A 14,405-nucleotide genomic window follows, 5' to 3' on the forward strand; every position below is an offset into this window, starting at 1 on the left:
GAAATTTGTTCACAACCCTGAAGGACATAACTGGATTGATCTAATTTTTTAAGTGTACACCAGGCCTTATGCACCAAGAAGTCTAAGTCTCCTCAGTGAGACTCAGTAGTACAAAGGCTCTTAATTCACATAACTTCTTTTGAAAATTTTACTTAAAGTTACTACAGTCTGAATTAGATCAATTGCTGTGCAACTGAGATTAAGTCTTCAATACCAGCCAGTACCACAGTTTTGACGACTCCTGATTTACTTAAAGCTCCATCTCCTGGAGTCAATATATTACAATTACATGAGATTCTCAGATTTCATTTAAGAAGTAAGCTTTTAGACCTCATGGTTATGGAAAAAAAGCTTGAAAAATGTGAGTTGAGTGTACCTCAAAGGCTTAGAAAACATAAGACAAAGAAAAAAACAAAAAAACAAAATGTATTTTACTTTTTAAAAATCTCATAACTAAAAAAAACAAAAACAAAAAAACAAACATGGCTTGATACATGATTTTTGGACAGGTGGGGATGGCAATATTGGTACCACTTTCAAGCCACGCCTTTTCCCTACTAGAAAGAATATTAACAGTTTCAAAACAGAGGAGGACAGTTCTCTCAAACCATGTGTCCTGGTGAGGTCCTGATGGAAACTGTCACAAAAATAATATATCAATTAGTTATTTTTTTCCAGTTTCTTATTAGAGGCAAATATGTATTTTGTGGCAGTTTTGCTTATATTAAGACTGCAGGCTCCAACCTTAGGTCTCTAGGTTCAGTGTCATCAAAATTACAGTTTGGAAGATCTGATTCACCTTTTGTGGGTCTTGCACCTTTTGTAATCATTTAATCTATGCAAGTGTAAAACAGTGTAAAACACTATCATTCAGTTTTAGACGAGATTGCTCACAGCATAGGCGCTGACTCCCTGTGTTCTCCATCCCTGGAGAAAATTAGTGGGTGCTTAACACCAACCAGCAGCCAAGCTCCCGTCTCTCTCCCCCATTCCTATCCACCAGTGGCCCAGTACCTCCTCAACAATGCAGAACAGCTGTTCCGTGGTGTGCAGGGACAGGGAGGAGCAGAGATGGGAAACACTCAAGGGAGGGGGCAGAAAGAGACAGGGAAGAGGCAGGGTGGCAGTGGAGCGGAGGTGGGAAGATGCAGGGAGGGGATAAACCCTTGGAGGTAGATGTGGAGTTGGGGGCCAGGCCAAGCATGGGGGTAGGGTTGGGAGCTTAGGGTAAGGTGTGGAGTGGGACTGAGCACCCCCAGGGAAAATTAGAAGCCAGCAACTGTGGTTCACAACCAATTTGCACAGGTAGAAAGTACGAGGCAGTGAAGAATCACACCTTCAAACTCTTTCCATTACTTCAAACAACATGTTACTGGCAGTCAGAATTCAAATGAATGCTATGATTACACAAAACGTATTAGACCTAACTCACAATAAATTGTGGGTGCATGGGGTTCTTGCCCCATTCTAAATTGCCCCACGGTCCTTTCGTAGTTTTGGTGGATTGCTCTGGCAATCTCCAGACAATGTAATGCTCCCCAGGACCCATTACTGGCTGGTATAATTTATAGTAACCCTGAGCCTGCTCTAATTAATAGAGGGAGGAGCAACAGTAGAAAACTAGCCCCATAATCAGGGAACCACAAACGGTTCCTATGCAGATTTACTCTCAGCTGTACCCACTAATTACTGGTTTATTGTGTCATACTGAAATACTGTAAAGGCCCAATACCCTACTTTTCTCCTTGTCCTCACCCCAGATCCTATTCACTCAATTGTGAGTTTGTTTGCAAGGAATGCAGGATCATATACAAAGATATCCTGATGTTTGTATACAAATGGCTCCTGTTGAGAAGTTGTCAAGCTTTGTGAAAGCTCAGCCGTAGATTTGTCAGAGATCATGAGGATTCCTTATAAAGGAAATGCAGTGAACATGCGGAATTATATGGTGTAGGTACAAAGGATAAGTAAATACATATTAGCAACTTCAGCTTTGCCACTGCTGTATTGTTCCTCTTTATCCAGGTGCCAAGCATACCCTTCCTGACAGTGTGCATGACACAGAATCTACAATGCAACTGTCAAGATTGCAAAACTGAAGCAGTCAAAAAAATACAAATAAGTCTTCTAAAAAGGAGGTCTGTAAGAAGGCTTAGTTTCCAATTTGACTATCAGTGCCATGTACCAGATACTTTCCAAAAACATCAGGATTTGGAAATTCTTGAATTCACACAGACTAAAAACCTATAGATTAGATTCTCAGCTGATATATATAGGCTTGATTTCATTGAAGTCACTGGTGTCACTGCAGTTTACACCAGATGAGGAGCTGGCCTGGATTATTTTGTACTATGTGTTTGTATAGCAGCTAGCAGAACAGAACCTCTGTTGGGTTTGGATGCTACTATCATCTATATTGACAAGAATATAACAGTAGATATATAAATAACAAATATTATGAAAATATAGGTATTGCTTCTGTTCTTAATAGATGACAGTGCAGCTATGCTCTTTATGCATTGAGAGCAGAGGCATGGTTCCAGCCAGTTCCCACCAATTCTACTCCCTTTTGTCTTCCTGTGCAAAGGGAGGCTCTAGAAGCGCCTTGAAGCTTGCTTCACCCCCCCATGCTGCTACCTGTGGTACAGGTAACTGGACCAAGAGTGTAACATACCACATTGTTCTTACGCGAGTGTGCTCACTTAGTCATAATTTGGTCCTTTAATAAGAACAGGTTTGGGTCCACTATGATTAAATGCCTTTAGCAATGAATCTAGGTCATACCTCTCAAAACTACCTATATTCCACACCAATTTGGTATCCCTACACTTCTATTGTTGCAAATTATTTACAGCAGATAGAAAGAATCATGAACTTGAAGATACAGAAAGAGGTATTTGTCCTGAAGGGATTAGTTCTAGTGTTTTAACTTTGTTATATGACAAATATTTTGTGTGTCTCAGTCTTGGTCTCCATCAAACACCATAGCCCACATTTAAGCCCTGTCAGTTGAAAGGTGTGGTCTAGATGCACAGTAAGAGAAATAAACAGAGGGCAGCAAGAGGAAGCCCCTGAAAGTCACTTTACAATTAGACATGGTCACGTGCAATTTAAACAGTTCCCATCCCTTTCACACATAACTTTATTTCATATATTACACTGGTAAAGGCAACTTTATTTATGGGAAGATGGGGCAGAGAAATAGGTAGAAGACAATGAGAATGGAGATGTAGGTTTGAGTTAACTTGCACCAGGTCTTCCAACTTGGGCACAAGAAACTTAAATTTAAAGAGGAATTTGAGGTGAATCCAGTGAGAGGATTTGAAGAGAGACAGAAGATCGTCAGAGCATCAGAAAAAATTGATGAATATTTGTGTCATAAACAGATAGTTAAGGGTTTATGCCTCTTTTACCTGTAAAGGGTTAAGAAGTTCACCTAGATGACACCTGACCAGAGGAACCAATGGGAGAACAAGATGTTTCAAATGGAAGGAGGGAAGTTTTCCTTTGTTTAGAGTCTCAGTTTCAGAGTGAAAAAGATCAAGGAACCAGCCTCTTATCAGAGTAGTAAGTTATAGAAAGAGATAAATAGGTTTATGTTTATTTTCTTTGTAACTTGTCTTGGTACCATTAAGGGAATTATCAAATTTGGCTAATCTTGTGTGTATTAAAGTTTTTGCCCAGGGGAACATCCTCTGTGTTTTGAATCTGTTGTCTATAAGAGTAGCTGGTATGCTAATCTCTCCCAGAGGGTTTTTCTTTTCCATTTCTTTTCTTTAATTAAAAGCCTTTTTCTTAATACCTGATTGATTTTTTCCTTGTTTTAGATCCAAGGGGGTTGGATCTGGATCCACCAGGAGTTGGTGAGAGAAAGAAGGGGGGATGGTTAATTTCTCCTTGTTTTAAGATCCAAGGGGTTTGGGTCTGTGTTCACCAGGGAATGGGAGAAGTCCCTCAAGACTACCCAGGGAAAAAAGTAGTGCTTGGGGGTGGCGGCAGCGATACCAGATCTAAGCTGGTAATTAAGCTTAGAAGTGTCCATGCAGGTCCCCACAGCTGTACCCTAAAGTTCAGAGTGGGGAAGGAACCTTGACAATTTGCTAAATCATCCTGGATGGAATTAATATAGGCGTGGAGGCCAAAGATGAGGAGGCTGCAGTAGTCAAGGTTAGGGTGATTAGGGGTTGGGCAAGGGCTCTATAAGAGGGAACAGAGAACTAACATCAGAATTTGGAAATACTGATGCTAGATAGGATGTAGAGTATAAAACCTGCATGATTTAGAGTTAGCATTCATTTAGGGAGAGAATGAGAGGAATAAAAAATGACTGCAAAATGACACAGGAATTCTGCAGGGCCTTCTGAATATGTCCTTTGGCCTACCAAAATCACTTCCATCTGATTTTAATTGAATTTGAATCATATATTATTCTTTATGGAAGTGCTTTTTTCTAACTATAATACCATTACTAATACAGATTAATTCATTATAACACAGATTATTCATTAACACAGATTAATTCATTATAAGTAAAATTGATCTACAAAATAGAAATTCTGACAAGGAAAAAGAAACAGAAGTGCACTGCAACTTCTAGAAAGCGGTAATTGTGAGATCTGTTGTTTATCATGATAGGAAATTAATGTCCCTTAGAAACCTGACACAAGACTTAGCGTCTGTGTGAGGGTATATGAACTCCCCTCACCCTTTCCTGATTTCTAGAAGGTTTTAGGAATTACTGGTACCAAGATGTGCACTCCCAAGAGGCACGTTCTTGGTGCAGAAGTAAATTTTTGTAAATTCCATAAAAATACAGGCATGCTGCTATGACAAAAAACATATTCCCTTACATTTCAAAATAAAAAAATATGCAAAGGATTTGGCAGCCTCTAGGTCAATACAGGTATAGGTCTCCATTTATTCTTCTCACAGGAACAGGATGGATAAAGCCATGTAACTGAATTTAGTTTGTTATCACTTGCAGCGCTGGTGTAACTGCACTGATCACACACAATTTAAAATAACTTGCATTTTGGACCCCATCTTTTAATGCAATGGAAGCTATAAAGAGATATTTATGTCTAACCTGAACTAGATGTTAGATTTTGGAAGGTTCACTGGTTCTTTTTGTTTGTTTGTTTGTACTGACAATGTGTTCATGGTATATCTTCTTTGCTTGTCTATTAATAGTGGTAAACATTCAATGATTAACAAAAATTAAACTAATTGTTCCAAAGGACTTAACATTTATTTTAATAACAGAAAGTTAAAACATTTTTCCTTAAGCTTCAACTATACAATCATCAATAAATATAGATACATTTATGGAATTTACCATGATAACTTAGCACAAAGAAACCACTTGTTGTGAAGTCACTGTGGAACTTGATGAGAATCTGGTTTGAAGTACTGTAGACAGACTCCAAAGCAGTGTTGCCACTAAACTGTCCAATCTGAGGAGAACTTTGGTCTGGCCCATCCCTAAAAGAAAAAAAAAACATCAAAAGAAAAGTAATATTAAAGATAGGTTTCACCATTAATTGTAGGTAAATGTGCAATGATGAGAGATTATGTGACATTTTTGCTAGGTGGGTCATTTTTTCTAGGTGTAATGCGGTATTTTTGTCTATCCTAAAATGAGCATATATTTAAGTTTTCTAAAAAAAAATATGTTAGGGTGCTTCAGAATTTCTGAATATAAGTTTCTCCATTTACTACCTATTGGAATAAATGCTCTATTTTCTTCCTGCAGATTGTGGTATCCTCAATCCGGCTGGGTTCGGGTGGTACTTTTTTGCCTTGAAACACACTCACTTTTATATAGCCAAGATGACAAATATGGACATTAGACTCATAGGCCATACTGCTGTTCCTCTCCCATCAATTTCTAGCAGTATTACAGAAGAGGAACCACACATTTTCTGTTGATTCATAGAATCATAGAACCATAGGCATGGGAGGCAATTTTTTAGAAATTTTGGTGGTACCCAGAACCCGCCCCCCAACTCCGCCCCCTCAAACTCCGCCTTCACCTGCCTAAGGCTCTGGGCGGGGTTTCAGGGGGGAGGTCTGGGGTGCAGGTCCTGGGCTGGGGATTAGGGTGCAGGAGGGGTGCAGGCTTTGGGAAGGAGTTTGGGTGCTGGGTGCAGGCTCCGGGTTGGGGCAGGGGGTGGGTGTGCAGGAGGGGGTGAGGGCTGCAGGCTTTGGGACGGAGTTTGGGTGCAGGCTCTGGGCTGGTGGTGGGGGTGTAGGAAGGGGTGAGGGGTGCAGGCTCTGGGAGGGAGTTTGGGTGCTGGGTGCAGGCTCTGGGCTGGGGCATGGGGTGGGTGTGCAGGAGGGGGTGAGGGGTGCAGGCTTTGGGACGGAGTTTGGGTGCAGGCTCGGCTGGAGGTGGAGGTGTAGGAAGGGTGAGGTGGTGCATGCTGGGGTAGAGGATCAGGCCGCAGCGGAATGAGGGTTGGGGCTGAGGATGAGGGGTTCATGATGTGGGAGGGCTCAGAGCTGGGGCAGAGGCTCAGGGTGCAGGGGAATGAGGGTTGGGGCTGAGGATGAGGTGTTCGTGCTGCGGGGAGGGGGCTCAGGGCTGGGGCAGAGGATTAGGGTGCAGGGGAATGAGGACTCTGGCTGGGGCAGAGGATTAGGGTGCAGGGGGATGAGGGCTCTGTCTGGAGATGAGGATTAGGGTGCAGGGGGATGAGGGCTCTGGCTGGGGATGACAATTAGGGTGCAGAGGGATGAGGGCTCTAGCTGGGGATGATGATTAGGTGCAGGGGAATGAGGGCTCTGTCTGGGGATGAGGATTAGGGTGCAGGGGGATGAGGGCTCTGGCTGGGAATGAGGGGTTTGGGGCATTGGAGAGGCTCAGGGCTAGGGCAGAAGAGCAGGGTAAGTGCAGCCTGTCTTGCCATTACCAGAAGGCAGGCGCTAGGACCCTGGGGCAGCAGACAGCAGTTTTGCTGGGAGCTGAAGCAGGCAGGGATGCGGTAGAGGGGGGGACGCAGGGGGAGAGGTGGAAGGCGGAGACCAGGACCCGATCCAGGCAGGGATGCGGCGGGGCAGTGTGGGGAGACCCGCGGGGGCTGAGGCCATGACCCGCTCCAGGCAGGGATGCGGCGGGGCGGTGGGAGGAGACCCACAGGGGCCTGGACCCGATCCAGGCAGGGCCAGGGGAGAGACCCAGCTCCAAATATTGCTGGAGCAGGGCACCCGACCCTGAATATTACTGGAGCCCGGGAACCTCGAGCACATATAACCCGCCGCCTATGACTATAGGGTTAGAAGGGACCACAAGGGTCATCAAGCCTAATCTGTTGCCAAGATGTATCCATACCATCCAAGACAGATGGCTCCAGTCTCCTTTTGAAAACCTCCAGTGAAGGAGCTTCCACAACTTCTCTAGGCAGTCTGTTCCACTGTCTGACTGTTCTTACCATTAGGAAGTTTTTCCTGAGATTTAATCTAAATCTGCTGTGCTATAGTTTGAACCCATTACCTCTTGTCCTGTCCTCTGTGGCAAAACAGAACTTTTCTCCATCTTTTTATAGCAGTCTTTCAAGTATTTGAAGACCACTATCCTGTCCCCTTTTAATCTCCTCTTTCCAAACTAAACATCCTTCAGCCTTTGCTCGTATGACTTGCATCCCACTCCTTTGATCATCGTTGTTGCTCACCTTTGAATTCTTTTCAGTTTCTCTACATCCTTTCTATGCATTGTTGACCAAAATTGGACACAGTACATGAGCTGAGGCCTACCCAGCACTGAGTAGAGTGGTACTTTCACCTACCGTGACTTTGTTAATGTTACTCAAAATTGTGTTTGCTTTTTTTACAACAATATCCAATTGTTGACTCATGTTGAGGTTGATCCACCTCAATTCCCAGATCTTTTTTAGCAGTGCTGCTGCCAACCCAGTTATCCCCTCAATTCTGTATTTGTGCCTACCTTCCAAAAGTGTGATCCGTATGCTCTCTATTCCCTCATCCAGGTCATTAATAAAGATGTTTAAAAAAAAAGAAAAGAAAAAAAAGACCCAGAACAAATGCCTGTGGAACCCCACTACAGACCTCCTTCCAGTCAGACATCATTCCATTAATAGTTATTCTTTTTTTTTTCTTAATGTTAGTTCCGGTGAGCCAGCATTTCTCCGGCTTACTTATGAGAATGTCATGTGGAACTATGTCAAAGCCTTGCTAAAGTACAGGTATAGTATGTCCCAGGCATTCCCTCATCCACCAAACCAATTACCTAACCAATGAAGGAAAACAAGTTGGCATGACTTGGAATGATTCAGGGATTTCTGGATGGATTAAATAATGTACCACATTTAGTGTATATAAAAACGTAGGGTAAAATCCTAGCCTCATTGCAGCCAAAGGCAAAACTCCTATTGACATACCTAGGATTAGAATTTCATCCTAAAACTGTATACAAACTATTATACATGTAAATATTACTGACATTTATTATTTTGAAAGCCACTTTTTTTAAAGGAGCTTCAGATGACAGCATTTCATTTCAGATTAAATTTGTGGGCAGAATTAGAAGTCAAAGTGTAATCATTTGCACCTAAAACTAAGTATGGGTATAAAATATAGGACACTTAAATTGGATCAATGAATCATTAATGTAAACAGCTTCCTAGTTTTTAATTAAATTTCTTGTGTTCACTGCAGTTTTAATGTTGGGTAACAAAGGTCCTAACTGAAAAGAAGGTGTTTAAAGATAAAGATAAATAATTAGTTATGGCATATGCACGATTTCACATATGTTTTTCTTATAATATTTCCTTCAAGATTCTTAAACAAAAGGGGCTGCTTAGCATAAATTATTGTTCTCTGTTCCCATAGTTTAAATAATAGCTACTTCAGAGCAGTTCATGGTCTGCATCATGTAACTATTTATTTCAAAATGTCTTGTTCTTTCTGTATTGTTGAAGCTATGGAACTCTGTGCATCTTTATTTCACGACTAGCCAATTCATGAATTCAGCAATTCATCTGGAAATAAACAGACTAGTAGAAACCTACAGTTTATTGGATGGGTTGAATAATAAATATTAGAAACTGGAAAAACCTGGCAGGTCATCTAATTCACCCTCTGAAATTCGGAAGATTGCTCCTAATGATTATTCATGTGTGCTTTGTCTAGCCTGACTTTGAATATCTTTACTGATGGAGCTCCTAAAACTGATTATTGGGAGATTATTTCATATTTTAACTCTATTTCATATTCTAGTTCTATTACAAGGCCTTCACCTTGAAACCTATTGAACTCAGTCTTTTCATGATATGACTCTTTCTTTATCTTGGATTTATCAATAACATTATTTTATTCTGATACTCCTAAAACTGCACACATGCTAGTGACAAATTGAAACCATTACCTCCTCACTCCTTGATGAGCTACTTGATTCAGTAGTAAAGTCATGTCAAGATTCATATCAGCTGGCACTAGAGCTGTGTGGAAGACAGAAATTCCATCTTGTGGAGAATTTTGAGATTTCCAATTCTGGCTTCATTCCATAACAGAACAAAATCCAAAAAATTCAGAATTCCCCACAAAATATTGTGTTTTTTTAAAATGGATCAATCAAAACATTCTGACTTTTAAAAATATTATATTATAAAATATAATAAAACATTAAAAAAACAAAAATTAAAAACATTTTGTTCTGAAAATGTCAAAACAGGACATTTCAACATTGTTGGATTTTTTGCCTTCCATTTTTCTCAGAACAATTTTTTGGTAAAACTGATTTTGTGAAGAATTTAAATTTTGATGAGAACTGAATTTTCCAAAAGGAAACTGTTCACTCAGAGTTTTTCTGACCAGCTCCAAGCACCATATTCTTCACGTCAGATTTTTTAAAATTACATCACTTTAGTGTTATTATATATTTATATAACAACAAAAACAGTTTGCTAGATGTTTTAGTTTCATGGTTTCTGCCCTAAAGAGTTAACAATTTCAAGACAACATAAAAATGGAGTAAAAGGAAAGGGATGAGGAATATAATGATAACAATGAAATAAGCACTGAGGTTTACTTTTATTATTGCTTTTGGGGGTCTTGGGACATTGTCTGAAAGTGAATTTAAGGAGAGATGAGGAGGAGACAGGGTGAACTAGGTCATGGAGAGAACTGCATGTATGTGAGGTCACATGGCAGGAGGCATATAGGGGACAGTGAGAGGAAGATTAGATGAGGTTAGTAATTATGCAATTTGGGCAGAGTTAAATGTTGAGGGATGAGCGAGAGGAGACAAGAAAGTAAACACAAGCAGAATTAAAGTTACTGAGGGCTGTGAAGGCCAAGACAAGCACCATAAATTTGATGAAGAAGGTGACTGGGAGAAAGTAAAGAAATTTCAAGAGCACCAGAACATACTAAGAGCAGTAGGCAGGGGAGACAATGTTTTTAGTGGCATGTTGGAAAGACTGAAGGAAGCAGCAAGGTGAAAGTCTGGGATACCAGGGAGAAAGAGTTTGCAGTCATCAAGATGAGAAATTATTAGGAACGCACAAGGGAATGAAGAGCAACAGTAATGGAGAGGTATATGGAAGATTATTATATATTCATGGCTATGATTAAAATTTCCCAAAGATTTCCATTTATGTTTATCCAAGATATATATCTTGGTGTAACAGAACTGCAAATGAGTAATGGATGGAGATATCATAGTAATGAATTAGTCCAGATAATCCCTTTAACTATTCCACAGAATCCATAATTTAACTACCTCATGCTGCAGAGCATTTTAATTTAAATACATGTAAGCAAGCTTTAGACCAACTTTATCATCATCGAAGTGTCTAAGGCATACAATGATGCCTGTGCCCAGATGATTATTTCTTATGTTTCCTCCTATGGCACTCTGTGGTAGGTGTCCGTGATCATTTGTCTCATTGAGAGCATCCTGGGTTCCATTCTGTTTTAACTAAGAGGCTCAGCTATAGTTGACCCAAATCCTATGTTGTATGCAGTTTTTGGAGCTGTGTTGGTCCCAGGATATTAGAGAGACAAGGTGAGTAAGGTAATATCTTTTATTAGACCAACTTTTTTTTGGTGAGATAGTCAAGCTTTCGAGCTACACAGAGCTCTTCAACAGGTATGGGAAAGGTACTTGAGTGGTCTCTATGTACTAACTACGTATGCTAAACTATTTGTTCCATTTTGTATTCAGCTGTAACATTCTTAGTATCTTTCCCAGATCCAAAGAAGAGCTCTGTGTAGCTCAAAGCTTGTCTTTCTCAATAACTAAAGCTAGACCAATAAAAAATATTACCTCACCCAACTTACCTGTCCAACTCCTATATTTTACTTACAACTAAATCAAGAATATAGTCTCTTTCTTATATGTTCTAGAACTGATGATTCCACAGAGCAACCGTGTAAGATGCTAAGAAATTGCTTCTCTAAATCTTGTCCTGATATGAATTGGAACAGTTTATATGTGCATAGTTGACCTTGCCCGTTATTACTCTTTTATTAAACACAGTTGCCTCTTTGATCTTTGTCAGCACTGTGCATTTGATATCCTTTTCTTGATCAGGAGATTGCTAGCATAAATTTAGGAGAATGTTTTTATTCTCATGACATGAGATATACACCAACATCCTTCACAATGACAGCATCACTGTCTCAAATGTGTATAAGACAATGGACAACACACTGATATTCACCACAAATACACTGCCAATCTCATCCATTTCATCATCACCCATTCTAATTTTACATTCAACAACAAATACTTTATACCAGGGTTTCTCAAACAGGGGTCACAGCTTGTACAGCGAAAGCCAGGGACTTTCCCTACACAAGCAGTGACCCCTGTTAGAGAAACCCTGCTTATCCAAACCATGGGAACAGCCATGGGTAAATGGATGACTCCCCAGTATGCCGCCCTCTTCATGAGCCACCTTGAAGAAGAATTTCTGGATAAATGCACAACAACAAAAATGATATACCAGAGATACAACAATGATATTTTCATCCTCTGGACAGATGACCTAAACTCTCTTTTAGATTTCCACTACAACTGCAACAACAATTATCCTTCCATTACATTTTTTCTAGAACACTCCCAGCACCGGTTTCCTGGACTTCACAGTCAGCTTCAGCAATAGAACACTGCATATAACTATACATAAGAAACCCACGGATCACCACACAACTTCACAGATCTAGTAATCACCCCAAACACACCAAGAAATCTTTTATCTACAGCTGGGCACTCTGATGTCACAGAATATGCTTTGAGGAGAAAGTCCAGGATATACAGCTTAATTCAACAAACAAGCACACTCCAACAAAGAAGCAGATTGCATCACAGAATGAGCCACCCAAGTCCTCTGAGAAAACCTGCTTCAACATAGAAATGAACCCCCCTCTGACCACACAGTCCTCGTTGTCACCTCTCACTTCACAATAGAAGCCACATGGACTACCATTAAACAATTTCAACCTATACTTGTAACCCATACTGAAAGGAATCTTTCCTGAATCCCCTATTTTGGTCCCTCACCTTTGCCATCTCATCATCAGAAGCAAGCTCCCCATAGACCAGGACACACCAACAATATGCAGCACCAGTCCCTGCCATAATAGATGCAAAGCCTACAGATATATCTCCACTCTATGATGATCAACATCCCCAAACATACACCATTAAATGCCTCAGTAACAGCTATTTGGAAAAAAAATGAGACAATCACTATGCTCTCAAATGAACTCTTACAGACAAAACCAGCATATCACTTGTGGGTGAACACTTTTCACAAAGCAATCACTCTATATCTGACCTATCAATCCTCTTTCTCAAAGGAAACCTGCACAACACTTTAAAAAGATGAGCCTGAGAGGTTAAATTCATAACTTTGCTAGACAGTAAAAATCTTGGACTGAATAGAGACACTGTATTGGTGGCTTATCACAACAATCTATAACCCACTAATCTGCCCACCCCCAGCTTTTTCTTCTTCTTTCTCCACTATGACTGGAGAGATGTTAACTGGTCACTTCACCTTGAATGGTTCCTGGACATACATGTTAACTCCTTACGCTTAACAATCTGCTCCATCTTTTATTTAGCTGTGACATTCTGAGTACATTTCCCAGGACTGATGAAGATCTCTGTTTATGTTTGAAAGCTTGTCTCTCGCACCAGCAGAAGTTGGTCCAATAAAAGATATTGCCTCATTCACTTGTGCTCTAATGATCTAAGTCAATATTCAGTGAGAGTCCTCTTTACATGTAATGCTTTATAACTTGACTTAAAAACAAGTAAAATATCAAACTACTGATCCTATAACACTGATGCCAACAGAAATTTTGACTTGACTTCAATGGGAACAGGATTGCCTTCATTCCTGAAATTTATTTTATCCCTATTTAGGTACTTCATGAAAGAAAATATGATATGCCCATTTTATCATTGGTTTAGTCTTGCAAATCCATCATTGTCACTAAACAGAATTCAGACATTAAACAGAAATCTATGACATATAACCAAAATGTTAGTTTTAATCTCTGACTTGTTACATCCTCACATGTAGTAGAATAAATCAATAATTGTGCCTACTTACCATACAGTTATGAAATCATATATTGGCTCTGTTTGAAGAACAGTAAAATTGATATAGATTCCATTACCAGGTGGTACTCGGACAAGCCAAAAGCAGTCCTGAAAGTTTGGGTACTCATCAGGGTATCCAGGAGAATATATGGTGCCATTCATTGCAGTTATGTTTCCTCCACAGAGAGCTTAAAAACAAACAAAACAACAACAAACACTGCAGGAGCAGTCAATAACTTCTGCATTCTTTTTAGATGGTGTGAAATCCTTATTTGTGAATACATTGAGCACGTGCATAGTTGAACTGTGTTATGGAAAACTAAAGAATGTCATCTGGATATGGGAAACGAAAAAGCTATTGAGCTTTTACAAACAGCAAGAGGTCCAATTCTGAAGTCCTTACTCAATTGAATCTCCCAGAAAAAAAAATAAACAAAAACATGGTAGTTCTAAGAAAAGGCTTGAAGACTGGCTCCCAAATCCATTTTTAGATAATAGGCTAAATTCTACCTGACCCCATCCACCAAATGTGCGGATGCACAAGATGAGGAAAACAGTGCAATGACCTTCTTCTTTGTGGCCCTGTGTAGAGACCAGGAACAGTTACACAGGGAGTGCAGGAATTGCTTCCACATTGTGTCCTCAGGGGGTAGCTACAAAAAATGCATTGGGGATGATGATGGATAGGTGAAACTGGCTTGGTGTGAGTGTGGAGGGAGAGAAAGGGTTGAAACTATGCAATGCAGAACAAGAAAGAAAGCAATTTTGCCTTTCCCAAGAGTGGTTCTGGCTAAGAAAGCAAGAAATCTTCCTACAGTTTCCTGACAAAGTG

At 40.2% G+C, this 14,405-nt stretch overlaps 1 protein-coding gene across 4 annotated transcripts in view; it reads right to left on the reverse strand.

Annotated features, from left to right (window-relative positions):
• CSMD3 (CUB and Sushi multiple domains 3) overlaps positions 1–14,405 on the reverse strand; it is a 1,198,342-nt gene that overhangs the window by 153,027 nt on the left and 1,030,910 nt on the right. For all 4 annotated transcript variants that reach the window (XM_050940462.1, XM_050940461.1, XM_050940464.1 and 1 more), the window contains 2 exons: positions 13,584–13,761; positions 5,336–5,481 (listed from right to left, as the gene is read on the reverse strand). In XM_050940462.1, coding sequence (XP_050796419.1) covers positions 5,336–5,481; positions 13,584–13,761 — 324 coding nt within the window. The remainder of the gene's footprint in view (positions 1–5,335; positions 5,482–13,583; positions 13,762–14,405) is intronic.

The sequence above is a fragment of the Gopherus flavomarginatus genome, chromosome 2 (assembly GCF_025201925.1).
Source record: "Gopherus flavomarginatus isolate rGopFla2 chromosome 2, rGopFla2.mat.asm, whole genome shotgun sequence".
NCBI classification, from domain to species: Eukaryota; Metazoa; Chordata; order Testudines; family Testudinidae; genus Gopherus; species Gopherus flavomarginatus.